This window comes from Macaca mulatta, chromosome 8 (assembly GCF_049350105.2).
Source record: "Macaca mulatta isolate MMU2019108-1 chromosome 8, T2T-MMU8v2.0, whole genome shotgun sequence".
NCBI classification, from domain to species: Eukaryota; Metazoa; Chordata; class Mammalia; order Primates; family Cercopithecidae; genus Macaca; species Macaca mulatta.
In genome coordinates this window covers 10,723,115-10,748,884 of record NC_133413.1, presented here as the reverse complement: position 1 = coordinate 10,748,884, position 25,770 = coordinate 10,723,115, and the positions used below count along the sequence as shown (strand labels likewise).

At 49.2% G+C, this 25,770-nt stretch overlaps 2 protein-coding genes across 2 annotated transcripts in view; one reads left to right on the top strand and one right to left on the bottom strand.

Moving 5' to 3' along the window:
• The window catches only part of PRSS55 (serine protease 55), a 28,713-nt gene extending 18,858 nt beyond the window's left edge, over positions 1–9,855 (top strand). Inside the window, exon 5 of the mRNA XM_015144766.3 lies at positions 9,631–9,855. Coding sequence (XP_015000252.1) covers positions 9,631–9,756 — 126 coding nt within the window. The 3' untranslated portion in view covers positions 9,757–9,855. The remainder of the gene's footprint in view (positions 1–9,630) is intronic.
• PRSS51 (serine protease 51) overlaps positions 1–25,770 on the bottom strand; it is an 80,389-nt gene extending 54,619 nt beyond the window's left edge. The window contains exon 1 of the mRNA XM_077943015.1: positions 25,414–25,770. The gene's annotated coding sequence lies outside the window, so the exon portion shown is untranslated. The remainder of the gene's footprint in view (positions 1–25,413) is intronic.

The window sequence follows — 25,770 nt, the reverse complement described above, 5'->3', positions numbered from 1 at the left end:
TTTTGGTTTGTTTTCCTGTATGATGCTTTTCCTTTTTGTCCCTCTGATCTTCCTTTATAGCCTTTTGCATCAAGTCAATATTTTCTAGTGTAGCATTTTAATTTTTTAATGATGCTAATTATATGTTTGAGTTGTTTTCGTAGTAGTTGCACTAGGACTTATAATACACATCTCAATTTATTAGAATTAACTTCTGGTTTAGACTAACTTATTTCTAGTAAGAGATCAAAACTTCCTTCCTATGTAGTCCTATTTCCTCCTCCTCTTTTTTTTGCTATTATTTTCATATATTTACATCTACATATGTTATAAATCCAAAAATACCTCACTATAATTGTTACATTATTTAACTTTATGTCTCATAGATTTTAAGAGAAGAAAGGAGATAAAGTATGTCTTTATACAATTTTTATATTAACCTTAACAGGCACAGAAAACTGACTGTGTACTCTGTTGACCCAGCCTCAACAAACAGGACATGGTGGCCTGGACCCGTGCTTCTCAGACCATCCGTGAGGAAAAAGACCAGGGCTTTTGGTTTTTGGTTTTGCTTTGTTGGAAATTTCCAACTTATTTCAAACCAATACTTTCATAAAACATAAAATTGAACTACTTAAAAAATGAAATCGAAAATGAACACATAAAATGCAAGCCCACGTTATTTTTTTTTTTGGAGAGAGTGTCTCATTCTGTCACCCAGGCTGGAGGGCAGGGTGCAATCAGGACTCACTGCAGCCTCAACCTCCCAGGCTCAAGTGATCCTCCTGTCTCAGCTTTCTAAGTATCTGGGACCACAGGTGTGCACCATCATGCCTGGCTAATTTTATTTTATGGAGAGATGGGGTCTCGCCATGTTGCCCAGGTTGCAAACTTTTTCATTACAGTCAACCCACATAACCCACTTAACTTTAAGTTTCTGTAAAGGTTTCTAAGCATTTACTCTCCATTTCTCTGCTTATCTCTTCGTGGGCCAGAAACAAGCAGTTTGCCGACCAGCAGTGGTCCCTGTTCCACACTTCAGAAGCATTTCCCTAGAAGACCCAGACTTTAATCATCAAGAAATAGATGCCGCCTGGCTACCAAGCCCAGGCTTTCTAAGGTAGAAGAGGATCACATTAGAATATGGATTGGATTGGAATGAAGCTTTCGGTGTGGCTCGTGAATCATCGTTTGAATTGAGACTGTAGAGACTTATGTATTATTCATTGTCTTGAGCAGTGAGAGCTCACAAAGCTTCTCAGTGTCCTAGCCCAGAATAGCTTAATGGGGCACTGTTGCTCTGCAATGCAAAGTGCCTGTTTAATTCTGAGTTTTGCATTTTTACATCAGAACCGGCCCAGTAAGAGGCATCTTCTATCTTTAGTCCTGGCTTATTGCTCTTTGCTTGCGTGTGTGAATGCTGGGCCCCTCCCTGCAGAGCTTCTTGCCAGAGTGCTGTCCCCAGATTACCCTGAGACTCAGATGCTGCATGAGCAGCTGCTAGGCACAGATGGGGAGAGGAAGGCAGCCCCCATCTGAGGTCCGAGGAGCAAAGGCAGGCCTCAGTGTCACTTATGCCCAGGGGAACTAGGCTCCCCTCAGCTGAGCCAGCTTCCAGAATGACGTTGGCCATGGCTCAAAGCTTAGCCCCAAGAATGTGAGCCTCTAAGTCCCAGGTCCCTTGCCTGTAAAATGAGAATCATTGCATGGACAGAGTAAGGCTACTGAGGCTGTGACGATGCAGAAAGAGCCATGAGCAAAGCCTGCCATACACTGAACACTCAGGGAACTAAACGGCCCCAGACAAAGCAGAGCCACACGACCCCAGGGTTGCCACAGACCCTTATAACCCTCAGGGCTAGCCAGTTCCCTATCTCACCCCCAAATCCCTCCCTGCAACAGGATCAAGTCCCCTTGACGCTCTTCACATCAATCCCAACAGCTAGTTGTACCCTTGAATGCCTCTGCAGTAACAAGGCATCCAGCATCAGAAAACTGACCATACACTCTGTCAACCCAGCCTCAGCAAGCTCCAAAGTCTTAGTCTTGGATCCACAGGGCAGCCACGTGCTCCTGTTGCCCCCTCCAGGCAGCCCTCCTGGTCACATAGAGAACTCACCACCTACAGGCAGCCCTCTGCTGCCTGCTCTTGACAAACAAAACAAAACAAACAAACAAAAACACAGGGTCTCACTCTGTTGCCCAGGCAGAAGTTCAGTGGCCCAATCACGGCTCACTGAAGCCTCACCCTCCAGGCTCAAGTGATCCTTCCACTTCAGCCTCCTGAGTAGCTGGGACCACAGGAGTGTGCAATCACACTTAGCTAATTATTTTTTGTAGATACAAGGTCCTCCTATGTTTCCCAGGCTGGCCTTGTACTCCTGGGCTCAAATGATCCTCCCACCTCAGCCTCTCAAAGTGCTGGGATTACAGGTGTGAGCCACTGTTCCCAGCTCAGCCCTCAGCTTTGACCAAGAGTACAGAATCCTATGCTGAGCCACATCAGCCTCGCCGTAGCCCAGCAGATGGCAGTGTGCAGGCTGGAAGACCTTGCTCTGGCTTCATGGAGCCATGACATCCCCAAACCACACATCTCAGCTACTGCAGTCACCGCTCCTATTTATAGCTCCACGATTCCCGCCATCCTTGTCACTAGACAACCTCCCTTGTAACACTCTTCCCAGAGTGAGCCGCCAAGGGTGGTCCACGTGTGCGCCAGCCTGTTGGCTCTGACAAGGGGGTGTCAGCACTCACCCAAAGATGGGGCCTCCAACAACGCCCCCCTCCCACTCCGAGAGCCCACGTCTTTTCTCTCCTCTTTGAGCTTCCGGTGGCCTGGAAACCTGCACTGTTTTGCAGAGCTGCTTCTAGACTCATCCCCACCCCGCACTTCCCTTTTGTGGACTCCGGAGGTGGACACCACCCTGACCTTTCTAAACCCTGGAATGTGTGAGATTCCAGGGCCCTCAGTCTCAGCCTCCTGCCTTCCTCTGTCTGACACCACGGCTGCCTCGCCACATCCCCGGGCCTCCTGGTGCTCTGCTCCTCCAGCCAACCCCATCAGCAGGCACCACTCAGGCTCGAAGCCCCAAGTTGGCACCTTCTCCTTCCCGTCCCTCCTTTTCCCTTCCCTTCCCACTCCTTTTCCCTCCTTTTCTTTCCTTCCCTTCCTCCCTCTCCCTTTCCCTCCTATCCCCTTCTTCCCTCCTCTCGCCTCCCCGCCTCCACTCAGTCTTGGTGGATTGTTGCGGATTTGGTGTTGCTCATTCACTCATCAAACATTTGCTGAGAGTCTTTTATATGCCGTTGCTGTTCCAGTCACGGGGAGGAACAGGGAACAAAATGTCACGCCCTCAGAAGCCGACACTCTAAGGGGACAGACGCCATAAACACACAGCTGTTGCTGAACCTGATGGGTGGAGAGGCCCAGGGGAGAACAAGGAAGAAGGAGCGGGGGCGGAGGAGGGACTCCTTCCTACAGCAGGTGTCCCGGAAGGCCCGGCTGAGAGCTGAGACCTGGAGGACAGGAGGCTTACGACAGGACTGTTCCGTGTGAAAGGGTGTCTCGGGGATCTCTGGGCCTTTCCAGAACAGCGCTTCCCAGAGCTTTGCAGAATGAACAGGCTTCCTTAGGCAGCTGGGGCTGGCTTTGGAGAGGGAGCTCAGGCAGCGAGCTCTCAGGTGGGCCTGGCTGGGGCAGGATGCAGTTCCCAGATGTCGCCTCAAGGTGGCAGAGTGACTCCAGACCAGGCAGGAGGACTTCAGTGTCTCCCTGTGCTTGGTCAGGCCTGGAGACCTAGCCCCAGGGAGGCGACAGACACAGCCCTGGAAGGGGAGGGAAGCAGAGGTTCCCTGACAGCTGGCTGGAGCCTTCCAGGAGCGGCTGTGTCCCCACCCTCCCGGTGGCTGCCACCCTCCTGGGCCCTCACGGGTGGGGCCCTGGGCCCAGGCATTGCATCGAATGGGCCGTGGCTCCGCGGGGTTCCCCCGTCGCCCGGGTCCTGGGAGCTGGGGAACGATTTCCCTCACTCTGATTCTGGGGCCACTTTGGACCCTTCCCTTCCCGACACAGCGAGCCAGGAATCTGGGCCAACAGCTTAGCCCCGGCCATTCCCCCTGGCTAGAAGTCCCCTCCGGAAGCAGACGAGGAGCTGCTGAGGCAGAAGCCCAGGCACAGGCGGGACCCGGCAGCCTGAGGCACCCACGGCTCCAAAGCCTCAGACTTGGATCTGCAGGGCAGCCACAGGGCTCCTGTGCCCGCTCTGGGCAGCCCTCCTGGTCACACATCCACTCTAAGCCTTTTATTAAGCATCTCCTGTGTGCCAGGTACTGTGCTGGGGACCTGGTAGTGGGGCAGACAGATTGGAATGGCCAGCCCCAGAGATCAAAGTCAAGAGCAGGGGCCCCACCGGGCCGGGGTGGGATCAAGCCCGCCGTGTGTCTTATCGGACCGCAGCCATGCCTGTTGCCTGGCGTCTGGTCTGTGGGTACTGCTGTATATACAGGCATAAGCTCAATAGATGCAACCAAGGCTGGGTGGGCCCTGGAGCCTGGAGCATTTACTACCTGACCCTTGACAGAAAACATTTGCTTACCCTGGTCTAGAGGGGGAGATGGATGTAAACGGACAGTCCCCTCACCATAATACGTGCTAAGACAGAAGTGAGGGCGATGAGGGACGGAGCTGGGTCCTGTCCTGTAGGCCTCTGAAAGGTTCCTGCAGCGGCCATGGTCACAGAGAGCCACGGAACAGGCTTGAGCAGGAGTGACATGATCCAATCCCAGAAACTCTGGTGTGGGAAGTGGGGGTGAGGGGACGGCCGCAGAGCCAGCGCCCGGGTGGGAGATGGTTGTAAGAGCCTAGGAAGGCGGCCTGTGGGGATGGGAAAGGGTCCGAGGTTGATGGCATTTCAGAGGGTGGACGATGGCATCGGAATGTTGAGATGTGGGTTGGGTTCAGGCCTAAGCCCGTGTCCAGCCTGTGTCCAGAACTCTGGGGGTCACACAGAGGCTCACGAAGCCCTGCTAAACGCGACAGTGATGAGACCCCGCAGAGCAGCAAGAAAAGCCGCTGGTTCTACCATGTGAAACAAGGCCCCAGGAGCTCAGCCCACCTGCTGTTCAGTGGCCATGTTAGGGTGCCAGGCAGGGGCTTCCTGACGTCAGTTCCAACGCTCAGTGCCCCTTTTGGGCTGTGTCTCTCCCCCTGACGTTGGAGAAAGATGGAGTGCTCCGGGCCATGGAACAGCACAGGCACAGCCAGCAGCTCCCCACTCTGTCATTTCTCTAAACTGCAATTTTCTTACCTGCAAGGTGGAAGTAAGGTCCCGTTCCCGGCCTGGCTCTCAGTCTTGTTACAGCGAGATGATGCATAGAGAAAAACTAGCCGGGCGAGGTGGCGGGCGCCTGTAGTCCCAGCTACTTGGGAGGCTGAGGCAGGAGAATGGAGTAAACCCGGGAGGCGGAGCTTGCAGTGAGCTGAGATCCGGCCACTGCACTCCAGCCTGGGCTACAGAGCGAGACTCCGTCTCAAAAAAAAAAAAAAAAAAAAAAAAAAAGAGAAGCACTGATAATCCATAAAGCATTTTTATCTTTTATTTTTTTTATTTTTGAGACAGAGTCTCACTCTGTCGCTCAGGCTGGAGTGCAGTGCCGCGATCTCAGCTCACTGCAGCCTCTGCCTCCCAGGTTCCAGAGATTCTCCTGCCTCAGCCTCCCGAGTAGCTGGAATTACAGGTGCCCGCCATCATGCGCTGCTAATTTTTGTATTTTTAGTAGAACAGGTTTCTCCGTGTTGGTCAGGCTGGTCTCCAACTCCTGATTTCAGGTGATCTGTCCACTTTGGCTTCCCAAACTGCTGGGATTATAGGTGTGAGCCACCGTGCCCGGCCCGCAAGGCATTTTAGCTATCCAAGTCATCGTTATCCACAGAGAATTACCTAGTGAGCCCCATAACACATAAGTAGGGGTCCAGAACTCCCAGCTCCTGAAGTACAAGGCTGGTTATGGCCAAGTCAATGAAGGAAGGGGCCGAGCCTGGGGAGCCGGCAGCCTGGCCTCACGTTTCTGGCCCCATAAATCTGTCCTAGTCCTGGCTGTGGTGTGGCATCAGCTGGTGGCAGTTGGCTGCTGTGCCTTAAACATCAAGAATTTCTAGGACTCTTGATGGGACTTCCAAGAGTTTGCATCCAAGACAGACGCAAACTCCAGAACACTCCCCACTGATGCCATTTTGTTGACTTGACTGGAGAAAATTGGGGCACAGGGACCCAGTCTCTGCCTCCCCACTTCTGAGACTGATTGCCTGCAGTTTCCCAACCAGCCTGCCCCTCTCCTCCCTGCCTGCCCCTAGAGAATGCTTGATGACAACAGTGTTACCCTGGGATAGGTTACCTGGGTTTTTACTGTATCAGCTTCTCCTGAAGATGTAGCTTTCCATTCAATACCTGTGTTAATCACCTGATGTATGTGGGGGCATGTGTGTGTGAGCATGTGAGCATGTGTGTGCACGTGTGTGTGCGTGAGCACAAACACATCTGCAGGGGTGGATGGAAAGCTGGAGGGAGGATTGCTTGCTCAGCTATCCTGTCTTCTTTCACTTTCAGATGACACTGAATAAATCAATTACTCCCACTAAAACATTTTACTGCCCCAAGAGTGACATGGACCCAGCCTTCCAGGACACTTTGAAATCCCCTGTTGCCGCCACCTTCTCTTACTATCTTCTTGTTCATAGCGTACTCAGAAGGTCCTGCAAGTGATGGGCTTTGAGCACTTTCCAAGACCCTTTCCTTCTGAGAGGGCAGTGGAAGGATATCCTTTAAAAGCTGTCTGTGCTCAACAAGCAATAAAGGTCGTGCTTCATGGCTGAAGGTCGAAAGGCACAGGAAGCAATCGGGCGCACAGGACTTCTTACTGATCTCCTTATTTGCCTTCTTTTCTTCTAAGACAATGAGCTTATGAGACAGAAACTCCCTTGGCTTTAAAATGCACTCACTCATTCATTCATTCATTTATTCTTCCTGTTATTGAATCAGAATAAGTGTTCAGTTCTTCTCTTTGTGCTGGGAAACACAAAGACAGGCAGTGCCCTGTTGCTGTCTTAGGGAACTCGACCTCTGGTGGGAAGGCAGGGTAACCGGCAGCATTGCAGGTGTGAGACGCAGCACAGGTGGAGGCGTGAACTGAGGCCACGAATCCCAGCAGATCGAGGACCAGCTTCCCTGTGACTGCATGTCCTGCAAGGTCATCTTGTGCAAGGTAGGGGCACTCTGCAGGGGGGTTTCACCTCCTAACTCTGGCAATGCTGACCAACATGCCAATGAGAGGGGCTGAAGGGAACGGCTGAGAACAATGGAACCATGTCTCTCCATCTGCACAGGCTCTAAGAGCACTTGGTGATGGGGAAAAGTTCTCACCCCATCCTTTTAGGGGGGCACGAAAAATTCACACTCCTCTCTCTCTTTTGTCAAGCCCCACGCTGTCCTCACTGTAAAGCATCTCCAGATTCCCTGTGCTTTCCATCTGCCCATTTAATAGGAACCAACAAATTCTTCCCAAAGTAGAACCTTTGCAAAATCCCTGCTTTCGACTGTTCCTGCCCAAAGACGCAGTTAAATGACAGAAACATTGCCCATTTGGATAATAGCAATACAGAGCAGCCGGATATTGAGATGCACCACAGAACATGCTGGAAGTTGCTGGGGGAAAGGGCACCATTTCCTGCCTTGCCTCAGTAAGCCTTAATGTACACTGTGCAAAGGGAAATGTCTTCATGCTTAGAATAAAGAGTATTGGAAGCTACTGGTTATGAGGAAGCTCCTCATCTTTCTCTTAGAACAAAGGCTGGGGTCTATTTGATTGAAAGCAGAAAGCCCATTTCTAACTTGCTGATGCTCTCAAGATTGGAACTTTTAAAGAATCCCATTCTTTGAGAGAGTGAAATCATGGGAGTGTTAATCATGGCAAAGCTAAGGATGGCTGGAGGCCTCCAGGAAACATCTTCCTACTTTAATCTACTGAGCACTGGGTTGAAAAAGCAAAGCTTAGATGTGACCCCAAAAGCACAGACAGCAAAAGCAAAAAAATAGACAAATGGGGTTGCACTAAACTAAGAAGCTTCTACACAGCCAAGGAAATAATTAACAGAGTAAAGAGACAACCTATGGAATGGGAGAAAACATTTGCAAACCATGTATCTTTTAAGGGGTTAATCCCTAAAATATACAAAAAATCCAAACAACTCAACAGTAAGAAAACAAATAACCCAATTTAAAAATGGGCAAAGGACCTGAATAGACATTTCTCAAAAGAAGACACATAAGTGGCCGAATGAAACACTTCTCAACATCACTAATCATCAAGGAAATGCAAATTAATATCACAAAGACATATGACTTCACACCTGTTAGAATGGCTGTTATCAAAAAGACAAAAGATAGTGAGTGTTGGTGAGGATGTGGAGAAAGGGGAATGTTTGTATTCCGTTGGTGGGAATGTAAATTAATACAACCAAAATGGGGAACAGTATGGAGGCTTCTCAAAAACTACCATATAATCCAGCAATCCCACTTCAGGGTATCTTTTCAAAGGAAATGAAATCAGTATGTTGAAAAGATATTTGCACTCTCATGCTTGTATTATTCATAATAGCCAAGACATGTGTTGTGGTTTAGTTCTGTGTCCCCACCCAAATCTCAGTTTGAAGCATAATTCCCAGGTGCAGAGGGTGCGACCTGGTGGGAAGTGATTGGATTGTGGGGGCAGTTTTCCCTTTGCTATTCTCGTGATAGTGAGTGAGTGCTCACAAGATCTGATGGTTTCATAAGGGGCTCGTCCCCCTTCGTTTGCTCTCTCTCTCACCTGCTGCCATGTAAGACATGCCTTTGCTTCTCTCTCATCTTCTGCCACGATCGTAAATTTCCTGAGGCCTCTCCAGCCATGTGGAACTGGGAGTTAATTAAACCTCTTTTCTAAATAAATTACCCAGTCTTGGGTATGTCTTTATAGCAGTGTGAGAATAGACTAATACAACCTGGAACAACCTATGTGTGCATCAACAAATGAATGATAAAAATATATATATATCTCTCTCTCACATTCTCTTTATCATTCGTTGATGGACATATATATAAGATGGATATATATATAATATACACAATAAAATGCTATTCATCCTTAAACAAGAAGGAAGTTCTGTCATTGACAATGACACAGATGAACCTAGAGGACGTTAGACTAAGTGAATTAAACCAGGCCCAGAAAGACAAATACTGCATTATCTCACATACATATGGAATATAAAAAACTTGAACTCATGGAATCACAGAGTAGAATGGTGGTTATGAGACCTGAGGTCAAAGGGCACAAAATTTCAGTTAGACAGGAGAATTAAATTTTGAAGATCTATTGTACAGCATGGTTACTATTGTTAATACAGTAATAATGTATTACAGACTTGAAAATTGCTAAGAGAAGAGATCTTGAATGTTCTCATCACAAAAAAGCAATATGTAAGGTGATGGATATGTTAATTAGTTTAATTGGAGTAACCATTTCACAATGTATACATAAATCAAAGCATCACATTGTACGTCATAAATACGTACAATTTTTTGAATTTGTCAATTATACTTAAAATTTTTTAAAAAGCAAAGCTATTTTCCCACTTTACAAAGAATGAACACTGGAAGCTCTCAAACAAAGCCACCTGGGTCTCACACCTTTCATCTGCAAAATTGGTGCTTTGCTCTTTCTTCTACATGGAGTCATTTTTGAGGCAGAAAACATACCCTTGGTCATAGCCTTGAGTTGAAAATCTTTGAGGGCATTTTCTGTCCAAATGACTGAAAAAATCGACCAAAAACTCTTCGTTTTGATGATGCTCATGCTTTGTGATAGGAGTAGCCTCAAATTATTGCTAAAGGGTTCTCTTTTCTTGTCTAATAATGAAAATCCAGGCAATTACTAGCAAAGAGAACAAGTTGCCTTGGGAGGAGAATTAGGCCTCATCATGATTATGACTACTGGTTTCATTTCATGGCGAGAGAGGGGCCCAGGAGTCTGCTTTGGTGTACCTTTGAATGACGACTGATTTAATAATGATATTTATTTAACACTTTTTATGTATACTATTAGGCACTGTATGTAAAATCTCACTTAATCCTCAATGTGGCCAAATGAAGTAGGCCAGACTATTTATACCTATTGACTGATTAAGAAAATGAGACATAAAAGGTTTAGATAGCTTGCCCAAGGGCGCACAGGAACTGGCAGTAGACTTTCTGCCTTCTGGGTCATCCTCCATGAAATTGCTGAGAACCACCCAGGAAAGAGCAAGCCCTGGTGGCCAGCCAGGTTTGGGGCACGTGGTCTCCTAAGCTAGGGAACAGGGCTCCAAGGACTTCTTCTGCCTGCACTGCATGGTCTTTGCTCCTGTAGCCACCCTCTAGACTTCCAGATCCCCCAGCTGAGATGCATGCATTTTCTAAAATCAATATGGATCACTGCTTCACCAAGAAAATAACCCAACAATTATTTTGTAAAGGATCCAAGGGTGAGACAAGTTTTAATTATAATCCCTTTCACTCTAAATACTCAGCCCCACCAACCTGCCCCTATTGTTTGTCCTGATGTCCTTCATTTGTCTCACAGCCATTAACAGATGCCTCATGAGAAGCCATCCATGGGCTTGGGGCTGGGAATGGAGCAGTGAACAAAAAGGAACAGGCATTGCTCTGTGGAGCATATACAGTATGGGGAAGGCTGGCATCTATGAAATCACTACACAAATATATATAAGTTGCAACTGCAATAAACATGAATGCAAATAAAAAATTCTAAGCCCCACAACCAACTGAATGGACCCCCTCCTTTTAGCCAAGGGCATTCCAAAGTTAACCTGAAACACTAGTTCAGGGCATGATGGGAAGTGGGGATCAGGCATGCCTCATTATGCCCTCCTCCCTTTGGAATTCAGGCACAGCTGGCCAGCATTAACATTAAAACAGATGCATTAGGACTGACAAAACTGACTCTTTGTAGTAATAAGATACCAACATGACAGATAGCAGGCCCTGAAAGAAATTGAAGCTTTTTGCCCTAAAATCTATTTCTTTGATAGATTTTGAAATGGTCTCACAAAGCTGTCTCTCGTGAGGAAAATCTACATTCTGTAATTTTCTTTCCTTTCCAGATCTTTCTCTGATCCAGGAGAGAATTAACTGAGAGTCTGGCCTCTTTCTAAGTCTGTTAAGAAACATTTACAATCTATTCTCTCTGAAACCTGCTGCCTGGAGACTTCATCTACATAATAAAAACCTTGGTCTCCACAATCCCTCATCATAATCCAGATACTCCATTCTATTGATTCCAGGTCTTTAGATAACAATTTAATTCTTTCAACCAATTGCCAATTAGAAAATCTTTGAATATATACCTATGACTTGGAAGCCCCATGACCAACCAATTTACATATTATATGTATTGATTGATGTCTTCTGTCTCCCTAAAATGTATAAAACCAAGCTGTAGCCTGACCACCTTGGGCACATGTTCTCAGGATCTCCTAGGCCACATGTTCTCAGGATCTGCCATGGTCACCCATATTTGGCTCAGAATAAATCTCTTCAAATATTTTATTTTTTCTCCTTTTGTCAACATGACTTTGTAGAGAGAAAGTGGAGATGAGAGGAGGAGTTGGTTTCTGGACAGTCTCCTAGAAGTCTTCCTGTGAACACGGCATTGAAGCTGTAACCAAAACACAGACTCAGTTGTTCTTTGCTGGCAGAGTATAATTAATAAGAGTGAGGTCTGGTATAAAGAAAGTGACTTTTTATTACAGAGCTAGCTTAGGGGAAGAAGTACAGGCTTTCTGCCTTAAGTGTTCTGCTTCCCTTTTGGAACAGAAAGCGGGTGCTTTTAAAAGGAAAATTGACAGGTCAGGCACAGTGGCTCATGCCTGTAATCCCAGCACTTTGGGAGGTCGAGGCAGGTGGATCACCTGAGGTTAGGAGTTCGAGCCAGTCTGGCCAGCATGGCAAAACCCCGTCTCTACTGAAAACACAAGAAAATTAGCCTGGTGTGATGGTGCTTGCCCGTAATCCCAGCTACTTGGGGGGCTGAGGCAGGAGCATCGCTTGAACCTGGGAAGTGGAGGTTGCAGTGAGATGAGATCATGCCATTGCACTCCAGCCTGGGCAACAAAAGCAAAACTCTGTCTCAAAAAAAAAAAAAGAAAAAAAAAAGAAAAGGAAAGGAAAATTGACATAAATGGCATGCAGTGGAGGAAGCAGGCAGGTAGAGGTCTGTATAACTCACTTTGGTGCTGTATCTACTAGGTGGTCGAGTTGGCACCTTCACGGGCAGAACTAAGTTGTAAAAGTTATTGAATATCTCTAGGTGGGAGAGTTTCACATTGACCATACTTTGAGTTGTGGATAGACTGCTGTCTCTTGAGGCAATCTTCAGGTGGGAGAGAGTTTCGTGTTGGGGATACTTTGAGTTGTAGATGGATTGCTCTCTCTCAAGCTGAGAGAGAGTCCCACACTGGAGCTACTAAGCACCTAGTTAGCTGAACTTGCCCTGTGGACAGTACCTGGTGAAGGGGAGGTAAAAGGCTATAATTGCCCTTCTAAAGAGCTAAGTAGGAAGTGGGAAGCAGAGGAAAGCAGGAAGGAGAAAAGAAGAAAAAAAAAGTAATAAACTCATTCTCTTGTTCTTAGAAAGATGCAAGTACTCAATTTTAAAACCAAAATAGGAAGTGACAAGTAGGAGAACAATGAAGGAAAGAGCATTCCAGACAAAGGGCACAATGTGCTCAACACCCTTGTAGCAAGAGGGGACATGCTGGATCTCAGAGGCTGAAAGAGGGCATGATGGTTAATTTCATGTATCAACTTGACTGGGCTAAGTGATGCCTAGATAGCTGGGAACACATTATTTGTGGGTATCTCTGCAAGGCTGTTTCCAGAAGAGATGAGTATTTGAAAATGAAGAATGAGTAAGAAAGATCCTCCTTCTCCCATGTGGGTGGGCATCACCAAATCCACTGAGGACCCAGATAGAACAAAAAGGCAGAGGAAGGGTACATTCATTCTCTCTCTTCTCAAGCTGGGACATCCATCTTCTCTTGCCCTTGAACATTAGGGCTCCTGGTTCTTGGGCCTTTGGATTCTGAGACTCCTACCAACAGCTCCCCCAGCTGTGGTTTCTTATGACTGCTAAGTTGATGGATTAATCATGGGAGGGAAGGTTCTGGTTCAGACTAGAAGATCAGGCCCCATCCTGCCTGGGCTGTGAGTCTGTAAGAAGCCCCTGTTAGGGAAGCCTCTGCTACTCCCCAGGCTTGCTCCTTCTCTCGCCAGGATCTTTGTCCCCTGCAGATGAGATATCTGCCATCTTCTTCCTGCTCTCTAGAGTCGGCCTTCACTCTAAACTGGGTTGCCCCAAGTCCTTCAGAACCCAGGGAGAAGCAGCTGCCTCTTCCTTTAGAGTCGACAGAATGTGTTCCTGTTACTTTCAGGTCACTCCTGGTCCCAAATCCTAAAAAACCTCCCAACTCACACCCTTGCCATCCCAACTGACTCCTTTTCCTCCTGTCCCCACCCTTGACCTGGCTGCTTGGCCCTTGGCATGAGCCTGGCCTCTCCAAGGACCCAGAGTCAGCTGTCCCTTCCAACAGATCGTGTTACTACCCTCAGGTAACACTTCCAAGGGTCCCATGAGATGTTCCATGCTCATGGCCATTCTCTCACTGCTATAAAGAAACACCTGAGACTGAGTAATTTATAAAGAAAAGAGTTTTCATTGGCCCATGGCTCTGCAGGTTGTACAGGAAGCATAGTGGCTTCTGCTTCTGGGGAGGCCTTAGGAAACTTAGAATCATGGCGGAAGGCAAAGGGGAAGCAGGCACATCTCACATGCCTGGAGCAGGAGCAAGAAAGAGCAGGATGGGGGAGGTGCCACATACTTTTAAACAATGAGATCTCATGAGAACTCTATCACAAGACAGCACCAAGGTGATGCTGCTAAACCATTCATGAAGGTTCCACCCCTACAATCCAATCACCTCCCATCAGACCCCACCTTCAACACTGGAGATTACAATTTGACATGGGATTTGGGCAGCGACGCAGATCCAAACCCTGTCAATGCATGTTTGGGAAACTCTCCTGGTTGCATCTCCATCTTGAAAGTCTCCATCTTCATATTGGAGATTCACTGTGTTAGCACCGTAAAGTTTCTGGAAGGTTCTGCAGTATAAGCTACTGTTCCATCTGGTGAACCTGGCCTTCCCTAAACCTTCATGACCCTGGACTTCCATGTCCACATAACATTTGCGAACATGCCACGAATGATGCAGACAGACACGGACATTTGACAAAGGCGTTCTGGTGTGATTGCTCCAGCCAAGCACTGATAATTTGGCTACCAGCACATGCACCAGCCCTTTTCTTCCTAGGTATCCCAAGTCCAGCTCCCTTCTTCTTCACCAAGCCCCTAGTCTTGTCTTTACCCTGATACTTCATTATATTTCAAGCCCTGATCTAATAGCAAGGAGCTGGGGCTTTCTTTCTCTTTTTTCTTTTCTTTTTTTTTTTCTTTCTTTTTTAAAAAATTTGCTTCTGTCACTCAAGGAGCTGGGGCTTTTCTAGAGGCCCCAGAGTTTCAACCTGAACATGCAATCCCAAGTGAGAAGTTGAAACCTGATGTAAGCAAAGCTTGGTGATGATGAGTCACATTTTAGTGTTTGTGGACTGAATGAATGAGGGATTGAATGGACATGGGGATTAGCTGAATGAATGAGAAAGCTAATAAGCTAGGATCTAGGACATTGTTCTAACGTATTTTTATGTGTAGGTGAAAACCATCATATTCCCCCTCTTAGACGTGTGTATATGAATGTGCAAAAGACTCTCCCGCTGTGAGGGAGAAGTTGCTCTAGAAAGCTCTAGACAGAGCATGCAGTGGTGGCATATGGTAGCAGGTGCACTCTTTCTCCAGCCTTTCTCACTGTCCTGCTTATGGCCAGGAAAAAGCCTCATTGGGTCTTATGGTTGATCAGTGTGGTTTTTGCACGTCCTGACCATTTCTCTACCAACAGGGAGGTTGTGCTGCAGCTCATGGCAGCAGGTGCCAGAGTGGCTAGGGAGCAAGTTCCAAATCCTACACCCAGTGGCTTTCCCATTCAGGCTGGCCAGACCTGCATTTTTGCAGGTGAGGAACCAAAATGGGGCAGGATGCTGACTTGCCCGGGGCCACGCTGCAGGCAGAAACCAAATGCACGCTTCTGGCTCCTCCTACTGCCAGCTAGACAGGACGTCTCAAGCTCAGCTTCCCAGCAGAATTAGCAGGAGGCTTTTACAAATACTGATGCCTGGGCCCACTCCAACAGAGTTCTACGGAAACTGCTATGCCATGGTGCCCGGACAACCTTGTGTGGATCCACACAGGCTCCATCAAAGCACTGCCTATCCAGGTCTTGACAGAACAGTTTGTGATCCCCCAGAAAGCAAGAGGATGGGAGCCAAAGAGGAGCTGCTCTGGAGCTGCCTCCCCCTCCCCTCCCTTCTCCTCAGGGCTAGTGAAGTAAAGGTCTTCTCCCACACTCTAAGTGTTTAGAGTGCAGGTGCAGGGTACAACACCACTCCGCTGCAGTCTAGAACCAGCTCCCTAGCAACAGGGTGTCCCGCAGCTCCTATCCCAGCCATCCGGCCCCTTGTCTTGTGGTGTCCTAGTCAGGGTTTCCAGTGTGTGGGATGAGGCTCAGGGGGAGATGGTACCTTTGGCCTAACTCTTTTCTCCATCTCTGTGCATAATAAAAGGCTCTAACAGTGGCTCATGTGTGAGGCCCTGTCCTTGTTCCATGGGTGTACTTGACAAGAATCTGACTCAACAGCAGGTAGGGATGAAGGCTGGAATGCTTCATTTTAGGTTTTGGTTTTTACTTTTTATTTGGAAGCAATTATGAGTTCACAGAAATTTGCAAAACAACAAACAGCAGGCTTGTATGTCCTTTCCTCAACTCCAATGGTAACGCTGTGCAGAACTCCGGGATGGCGCCATGAGGACGACTTTGGTACCATCCACAGAACTTTTTCGTATTTCATTTTCTATTTTTTCTTTTTGAGACAGGGTCTCACTTTGCCACCCAGGCTGGAGTGTAGTGATGGGAACACGGCTCACTGCAGCTTCGACCTCACGGGCTCAAGAGATCCTCCTGTCTCAGTCCCCAAGTAGCTGGGACTACAGGCATGCACCATCACACCCGGCCTAACTTCTTCAGATGTCACTGGTTTACATGCATGTGGGTGTGTAGTTCTGTGCAATTCCTCATGTGTGCAGATTCGTGTGACCATCACAAGTGACAACAGCCAGAACTGCTTCATGACCACAGGGCAATGACATCCCTCAAGTTACCCCTCAGGCTCCATCCCCATTCCTAACCCTGAATAGCCACTCATGTTCTCCGTCTCTGATGTTGATATTTCAAGCATGTTATTTACATGGAATCACACGTTCTCAAAGAACATTTCTGAGACTGGCTTCTTTCACTCAGCATGATTCCCTTGAGATCCTCCCAAGTTGTCATGTGCAACAAGAGTCCGTCATCTTTGCTGCTGAGCAGACCTCCCTGGCATGGACAGAGCACGGCCGGAGTGGTTTGTTCCACCACTCACCCCTGAAGGAACATCCAGATTGTTTCCAGTTTGGGGCTATCCCCAAGAAAGCTGCCATGAACATTCAGGTGCAGGTTTTCATGTGAACATAACTTTTCATTTATCTAGAATAAATGTCCAACGGTGCAAATGCTGGGTTCTGTGATAATTGCATTTCAGTTTTATAAGATACAGCCTAACTCTTTTCTACAATAAATGCCTTTGTTGATGCTGTTGCTTTTTGGTTTGGGGGGGTATGTTTTGAAACAATATCTCGCTCTGTCTCTCAGGCTGGAGTGTAGTTGTGCAGTCATAGCTCACTGCAGCCTCGAATTCCTGGACTCAAGCAATCCTCCCCGCTCAACTTCCCAAGTAGCTGGGACTACGGGTCCATCACTGTGCCCTGCTAATTTCTCTCTCTCTCTCTCTGTAGAGATGGATTTTGTTGTAGTTGTTGTTGTTTTAACTCTCCTATGACTCTCTTGTGCAGTCAGGGCTGAGCGTTGCTGCTCTGGAAGCCAAACTGAGGCATCCCAGATGTGGCAGAAATGTCAGCTCATGAAGCTGAGGTCTTCATTTCATCCACACATAACACAAGGCGCTCAGTTGTTTTCAGGGATAGTTCCTGGGAAATCTTTCTGAATCATCTCCCAGCTACTGAAATGGGCTGTTTCCTCTGCCTTCTTGATGTACTTATGTGTGGGCCACTCGGGTGCAAGCTCAAGAGAATGTGAGTGTCCACACTGACATCTACACAGGTCTCAAGGGTAGCAAACTGGCCTAAAATGCAGCTGACTGGGGGGTCTGGCCGAGCTCTGTGACTGGGGGCAATTGTTCCTCTGACTGCTGGCACTCTGTCTTGGAGGCTGAGGGGTTTTTCTCCGGAACAGCCCTTTTGCAATAGCCCAGTGTTCCTGTGCCCTGAGCCTCATGCTGGAGCTTGCAAAGAATCGAAGTCAAGACCGTTTCTTTCCCAAGAGGTGTGACTTCTCTGGGCACTGTTGGGTGTTCTGGGGTGAGTGTTCCATGTCTTTTCCAGCCATGAGGAGCAAATAGCATTTGCAGCTGGTGAAACTGCCTTTGCAAAATTGTAACTGAGGAAGTTATGACAGTGACAGAAATCAGACCTAACCAACTCCATCTTGCTTCTAACCTTTAAGCTGTCCTTGTTCATTTCTGGGCAGAGGCCATACTAACTTTGGGAAAGAATTCAGTTCATAGTTTGACTGTGAAACAGAATAGATAACAGCCCTTTCCAAAAAGACCCGCTTCTTGTCTGAGGACTAGTCTGCCTTTGCAGGACTAACAAATTAGCTACAAGATTAGAAATTGCAGTTTAGAGGTCATGCATCCTCTGACTCCAAGAGTCTGAACCTCCCTACATTGCTCCTGGGGATAACATCACTATTGGGAAACCTAAGATCAGTACTGAAGAGATTTTGCAGACCCTGCTCTCCACCAAGACCGGTAATCTGGCTCAACCAGTCCTGCCATCCCACCCAGGAACAGAAGACAGCAAGAAACACTCACTTCACCCCCTATGATTCCATCTCCGACCTGACCAAGCAGCACTCCCCTCTTCTGAGCCCCTATCCACCAAATTATCCTTAAGAACGCTAAACCCCTAATGCTTGGGGAGACTGATTTAAGTTGAGGACTAAGCTCTTATTTTTTTTTTTATCTTAGCCAAATTCCTACCTAAGGGGTCTAGGGAGCCACGTCCTACAAACCATAAATTCTCATCAGATGGGGTTTATTTGACCCTATATATTGTGACTTACTTTTCAGTTTGACTCTGGCATAACATTATGAGACAAGGAAAATATATTTAACCCCAAAATATATTTCCTTTCATACCTTGAAATTGCCCTGCAAAGTCTTTTGTGGGAATAATCCACCTTCTATAGAGAATCCCCTTCCCCCTTTGTCTTCCTTCCTTTCTTTCCAGATCCAGTAGATAATTGACCAAGAGCCAGGCACCCTTTTAGGTCTAATAAGAAACATTTTACAACCTGCTCTCTTTCTGAAGTCTGCTACCTGAAAGATTCCTCTGCACAATAAAACGTGGTCTCCACAATCCTTTCCCTTAACCTAAACATTCCTTTCCATTGGTCTCAGGTCTTCAGATAACCAATTGTCAACCAGAAAATGTTGAAATTTATCGATAGCCTGGAAGCCCCCAGCTTTGAGTTGTCCCACCCTTCTGAACCAAACCAATGTATTTCTTAAACATATTTGATTGATGTCTCGTGCCTCCCTAAAATATATAAAACCAAGCTGTGCCCCAACCACCTTGGGCACATGTTCTCAGGACCTCCTGAGGGCTGTGTCACTGGCCATAGTCACTCATATTTGGCTCAGAATAAATCTCTTCAAATATCTTACAGAGTTTTACTCTTTTCGTTGACAAAGTAGTAATAAAACTCCGATCTCCCACACAGTCAGCTCTGCGTGAATCACTCTTTCTACCTTGCAGTTGTCCTGTCTTAATAAATTGGCTCTGTCCAGGCAGTGGACAAGGTGAACCCATGGGGCAGCCACACTGGGAGCATGGGCAGGACTTCCTGGGACACATTTCCTGGAATGCAGCCTGAAAGCAAGGATCGGAGTCCCCAAGTCTGAGCTGCTTCCAGATTCCCCTCCAGAGAGAGCTCTAGGCCACACCTCCAGGAGCCCCTCGGATGACCATGGGGCACCTGTCACCTGTGCTGCACTTGCTTAGGGTCTCCATGAGCTGACCCGTGCTGCACTTGCCTAGGGTCGCCATAAGCTGCCCCACATTGCACTTCCCTAGGGTCTCCATGAGCTGCCCAGATGAGAGCACACACCTTGGAGGCCAGGTCTGCCCAGCAGTGAAACATCTGACGCTGACTCCCAGCATCTGACTCTCCTCACCTCACGAAGCCCCCAAAACATTTCCTCCCAGAGGAGCTGCGGGATTTCCCACCAACCCCATCGCTGCCCCTCTGCCTGGGCCACCACCTCCACACTCCCGAGCCCCAACCTGGGTTGGGGGGGGCGAGCAAAAGGCCAAACAAAAACAAAACAAAACAAGGGAAGCAAAAGCAAACAAAAGAATTCCCCTGGCCTCCCTCTAAGCACAAAAGAGCAGGCTTGTGGGAAGAGGGAAGCCAAGCCAGGGGGGGCTGGGGGTCCCCCATTGTTCTCTTCCGCAGCCTGGTGATGACAATCCCAGCCCCGCGGGTTGCAGCCCCCTCCCTGGCAGCCAGCACCCCTCCTCTTTTCCCACCTCGGGCCTCTGAGAAAGACGCTCCAGGCAGATGTTCATAGGCCCAGGAGTGGTTCCCACAGAAGGAGGAAGTGAGAGCTCACAAAAGGCCTGGCTTTTCCTTGAGGAAGCAGCAGTGGCTTTTCAGTGTCAGACTCCTGCAAGGATGGGGGACAGGGAGGCCTGGGCCCAGGGGACTGGCCCGGAGAGGAGCTGCCTCTCCGGAGGAAGGGAGGGCATTGTGCGCCCCTGTTTACAGTGCTAATGGGGGCCCTGACCTTGCTACTTGTCAACACGCTGGCCCCTCACCCCCACCAAACTTTGCACACTGTGGAGCAGCCCATTCAGAATTTTGCTTGGGGTGGCTGGGTTTTGGCTCGTGGCCCTTCCCCCACTGGCTCACTTTCAGCATTGTGGCCTGGACAAGAAAGTCAGATCTCTTTCCCTTTGCCCTGGAGCCAGCTTCCTACCCTGGCCTTGTGGGATCAAGGTCCTGTTAACCCTTCAAAGAGCAGGAGAAGGAATGGGGCTCCTCCAACCACAGGCGCAGCCAGCCTAGACCCTGGCCCCATCTTCCCGGTACTGGTTGGGGACAGTGACTCGGGGTTCCAGGAAGGGCCTGGGCAAAGAGCAGTTTGGGTGATTGGTGGCACATGGGAGAGGTTGGAGGGGAAGAGGGTGGCATCTTAGAAACTGAGGCTGTCCTGAGAAAGGGCCAACTAACTCTCTGCAGCCACAGGGACACAAGCTGATGAGACATGTGTGTCTTCAAAGAAACATTGACCCACCAGGCAGAGGCCAGAGGGGGCCCCGGAAAGGCCTGGAAGTTCCATGGAAGGCAAAGGAGTCAAGTGGACTCGAGAGGCCAGGCCCAGAGAAGACCAGAACACCGGGATGCTGGTGGGGTGGTGGTGGGGAGGGAGTGGGTTCCTGATCTATCAGGGGCTGCCGTGGAGCAGAGAGGCACATTTACTCTGAGTAACTCAAGGCAGATTCTAGAACCAGAGTGGGAACTCCTGGAAGCCTAGATCCTGTCAATAAAGGATGCCCCGCTATGCTGGAGGTGGACATACAACTCAGGGAAGGCAGTGAGCTCCCACCACGAGAAGCAGAGCAGTGGCATTTAGGAACAAGAGGGTGTCTGGAGACCATTGAGATGGGGCCAGGAAGCTGGGGCTTAGCTCACCCTGGGACCACCCCAGTCCACCCAGGGAGCCTGGACAGAGCTAAAACTAGAACCCGGGGAGTCCCCTCCCACACTCATATTCAACCAGAGCCCAGTTGCCTTGTCAAGGAGCCCCCCAAGTCAAGCCTGTGAAAGATAGGGAGGCCAGGGGGTCCGAGGGCTCCTCCAAACTCAGAGGCAGTCTTTGAGGACTGTTCAGCACCCCACCCCACTCCTCCCGCTCCCCCATGACTAGCACCCGTGCATTTAAATCCGATTCATCCCTCACTGATCCCTCTCACCGCCTGTCTTCTGGCCCACCTGGCTGCAGCTCAGAACATCCATGAGCTGCTGGGGTTCCCCTCTCTGGAACTAGCTCCCTCTTCCTGGGGATTTCTACCTCCCACCTGCCCCCGACACACCCCATGTCCCCGTGAGTTCACCTGGTAACTGTTTTACAGCTCACTTGCCCTGACGAAGCTTCTCTGAGGGGTGTTGAAGGCTCTGAGAAGCACTTGCCTCTGTCCTCATGGCAGCCTGCGGCAGCTCCGCTTTGCACAAGTCATTTGCCTGGCTGATATGTGGTGTCCTGGGTGTCCCTGAGTGGCTCCTGACATTTAGGTTTCTACTCCGTATTGTGTGTGTGCATGTGTGTGCATGCAAATGTGTGTGCCATGCATGTGTGTGTGTCATGCATGTATGTGCATGCGTGTGTGTGCGTGCATGTGTGCCTGTATGTGTGGGCATGCATGTGTGTGTATGTGTGTGCAGGTGTGTGCCCATGCATGCATATGCATGCATAGGTTTGCATGTGTGTGTGCACTCTCATGCACTACAAGTGGCTGAGTGCCCTGGATGAGGTGAGGAAAGGCCCTTGGGCCCAGGAGGAATAAGGAGTCTGCAGTTCAGGCTGCAGTGTTCTTTGTGAATGGGGCCAGCACAGCAAGTACTGACTGCACCCCGGAGAGATGGAGGCATGTGCTTCTCCCCTACAGCCCGTTCCTTCTTCAGAGGTTTCCTTTGGTTCATTGCTGGTCTGTTTGCTTTTCTTCAGGAGGCCCCCCACTTTAAAGAGACAGAGGTGATCGGGATTTGAGAGAAGAAGAATCTTCTGACTGTGAGAGACACAGATCATCTTAGGAAGCCCTTCCACACCACACAAAGACATGCCCAGGGGGTTCTCACAGTGGCGCTATGGCAGAGTGGGTAGTACTGCCCGGTTTGGCAGCATGGATGGGGATCAGGGCAGGGATCCTGGCTCAGCCTCTTTGCAGTTGTGTGACTTAGGGCAAGGTTAACCTCCCTGAACCCCAACATCCTTAGATGTAAAACGGGGATGTTAGAATCTATCAAGGGACTTTCACAGTGGTTGATGAGACAAAGTGAGTAAACCGTGAAGCACAGCTGGAGATAGATGTGGCAGCCCCTCCTTGCTTCCTTGACCTTCCAAGAGGGCAGGTGGACAGCCCAGGACCGCAGAGAGCAGAGCTGGTGTGCAGAGGCCTCTTTGCTCAGCTGTCCCACCCCAAGGCTGGCTCTAATCTGACCCACTGAGGTCTGGGACTAGCAGTAATTAGGGTTATCAGTGTATTTCCTTTTCCATTTTTCAATTCCAGTGGCTGCCAAACTAGCAAAACCCCAGATAAGAGCTAAGAAGGCAGTCAAGGGAAACCTGGACCTTTCTCAGAAGCCACGGTGGGCCGAGGGTCCTACAACCTCACAAAGCCTCACATTCCAGGGACCTGCTCACCCTGCATCTCTGCCCCTATCCCATCTGCTCCTCATTCACTCACTCCTGCAGGCACTGTTTGAGGAGTCTCTGCACAGAGAACAGGTCCTACCCCAGCCTTTTCCTCCCAGGCTTGACAATCCATGTGACCCCTCCCCTTGGCTACAAGCAGCTAAGTAAGGAGGAAGAAAAAGAGACAAAGAGAAATGCCAGCTTTGCTGGGAGCAGTGGCTCATGCCTATAATCCCAGAACTCTGGGAGGCCAAGGCAGGTGGATTACTTGAGGCCAGGAGTTTGAGACCAGCCTGGCCAACATGTCGAAACCCTGTCTCTACTAAAAATTAGCTGGGCATGGTGGTGGGTGCCTATAATCCCAGTTACTTGTGAGGCTGAGACAGGAGAATCACTGGAACCCAGAAGGCGAGATGGTAGTGAGCTGAGATCATGCCATTGCACTCCAGCCTGGGAGAAAGAGCAAGACTCAAAAAAAAAAAAAAGCCAGCTTCTTGCAAGCTACTTGCACTGGGGAAGGGACTGGTGCACCCAGCAGCCCTGGGGCTCTCCCCATCATTCCCAAAGCACTTCTCCCATCGTGGACTCGGAATCCAAAGGCAACTGAGTCAGGATCCAGACCCAACTGCCCCCAAGGCCAGGACCCTCTCCCTGCCAGGAGAAGAAAGGAGAGAACTCATCAACTGTAGGATTATCAAGACCCAGAAGAGAAAATAGAAGAAAATCTATTTCCCATGTTTGGGCAGAGGCGGGACCAAGCCACTTGCTGTGGTCAAACATGAGACACGCTCTTCTGTGCCCTCTTTTCAGCACAGGCTCCTCCTTGGGCCTCCTCGTCTGTCCTTATACAGTTCAGTTTAATTAAGAACCCCGTTAGTCACCCTTGACAGCAGGTCAAATTCCTCCTCCGCCCCATCCCCTGGCCTGCCTTCGGCAAGAATCTGGTAGGTCAGTTTTGCCAGAATCCCTCCCTTTGATATCTCCCCTTAGTGATTTTCCACCTGCTCACCCGCTTACCTGCTCTTTGGTGATAAGTCCCCACTTATTCTTATGTTCCAAGTTGGGCCAATCTCTCTCCTCTATTGTGACAGTCTTGAAACCTGCCCAGACAGTCCTGAGTAAAGCCTTCCTTACCCTTTAAACACGCATCAAATAATGTTTCCTTTAACAGGTAATATTAGGTGCAAACACAAAGACAAACAAATGCGTATCTGCTCTGGTCGGGTGCTCTGCTGAATACGGCGCTTGCCTGTGAGTTGCATGAGCTGTGGCGCTGACTCAGTGCCTCGAGGAGCCATTATGGGGCCTTATACCAACGCTGAGTTGTGGCAGGTGGAAAACCCAGTTGTGCGGGAGTTCCCTTTCGGGGAGGAGAGTCTGAGCAGCTCCAGGCAGCAGCCCTGGAGGGGAGCCCTAGCAGAGTGCCAGCTACTGCTCTGTTGGTGGTTACCAAGGCTGGATGCCTCTTTATTGAGGGTCTGACTTGAAAATGGAGCCTCTGCTGAAAGCCACCCTCACCCTGGAGACAGTCTCCCAGTATCGTGGGATGCTGGCCAGGGTCTGTGTTTCCTGGAGCTGTGGCTGACTCTTGCACGCAGATGAACAACCAGGTTTGTGTCCATGTCTTGCCGAGTGTGTGTGTGTGTGTGTGTGTGTTGAGACAGGGTCTTGCTCTTTTGCTCAGGCTGGAGTACAGGGGGGCGATCATAGCTCGCTTGCAGTCTCAAACTCCCGGGTTCAAGCAATCCTCCCACCTCAGCCTCCTGAGTAGCTGGGTCTACAGGTGCACACCACCACACCCACCTAATTTTTTTAATTTTATTTTTTGTAGAGACAGGTTCTCCCATTCTCCCCATGTTTCCCAGGCTGGTCTCAAACTCCTGGTCACAAGCGATCTACCTGCCTCAGTCTCCCAAAGTTCTGGGATTTCAGACAAGGGCCACCGTGCCCGGCTTCTTGTGCTCTGAGTGGAGCTCCTCTCCATGGGCCACATCCCAGCAGAAGATTTCACCCTTGGTGCACACTCCATGTAATCATTAGCATTTAGGAATTGAAAGAGACGCTAGAGATCTTGCTCACTCCCTCATTTGACAATTAGGGACTGAAGCATTGGGTTACATTCCTCACTCAATGCCAAGCAGAGACTATGTGGGCACAGCCAGGATTGGAATCGGGGTGGAGCTGTGGGGAGCTCCCCTCCCAATCAGCGGGATCCCACAGGGTGCCTGAAAGGGACTTCACTTATTTTTCACCCTCAAAGTTGGGACAAAACTACCCATAAAGTTTTCTTTGTGGGAGGAGGAAAAAATAAGAATTGCAACTCAGCAGGGAATACGATTTTAAAAATAAGTTTTGGGGCTGATGTGTTTAATGCCCGCCCCATGGGGCTCCTGGGCCCATAACTCAGGAGCACAATGGCCTTTCTTGTTATGAATGAGTGTGAGGTGCCAGCAGAGGAAATAGGAAGCCCCCAATATAGTCTGAATGGACCTGTGAACAGGGATAATAAAAGTTGTCCTGGATTTCCGTCCCCACCAGGTGTTTCCGCCGGGACTTCCATCCATTCAGGCTCGGGATGGCCGCTGGGGCCAAATCATCCCCCGCCCAGCCCCGGCCCCTTGCCCCGTGCCCCTGACCTCACCGTGTCCACCAGAGGCTCCTTGGGCCTGGGCTCCCAGGACTCTGTGATGAGCATGGCTTGATCCCTATGGCACCAGCTCTGTGGGATCTCTTCTGAAGGAGATGGTGAGGGATGGGGGAGAGAAGGTGGTCACCAGATGACAGCCAGGTCTGCCGCCCCCTCATTCTCCATAGGAGACACTCAGGAGAGGGGATCCAGGTGCACATGGAGACAGGTGGCCACAGGTGATGGGAGGCAGAGACACTGGAATGAGGAGGGCCTCAGCAAAGCAGGGAGGACTGGGTTAGAAGCTGAGGAACATCCATCCCCCTGCAGGAGCTGAGGCACAGCCACTCCAGGGGAACATTGCAGCAGTCA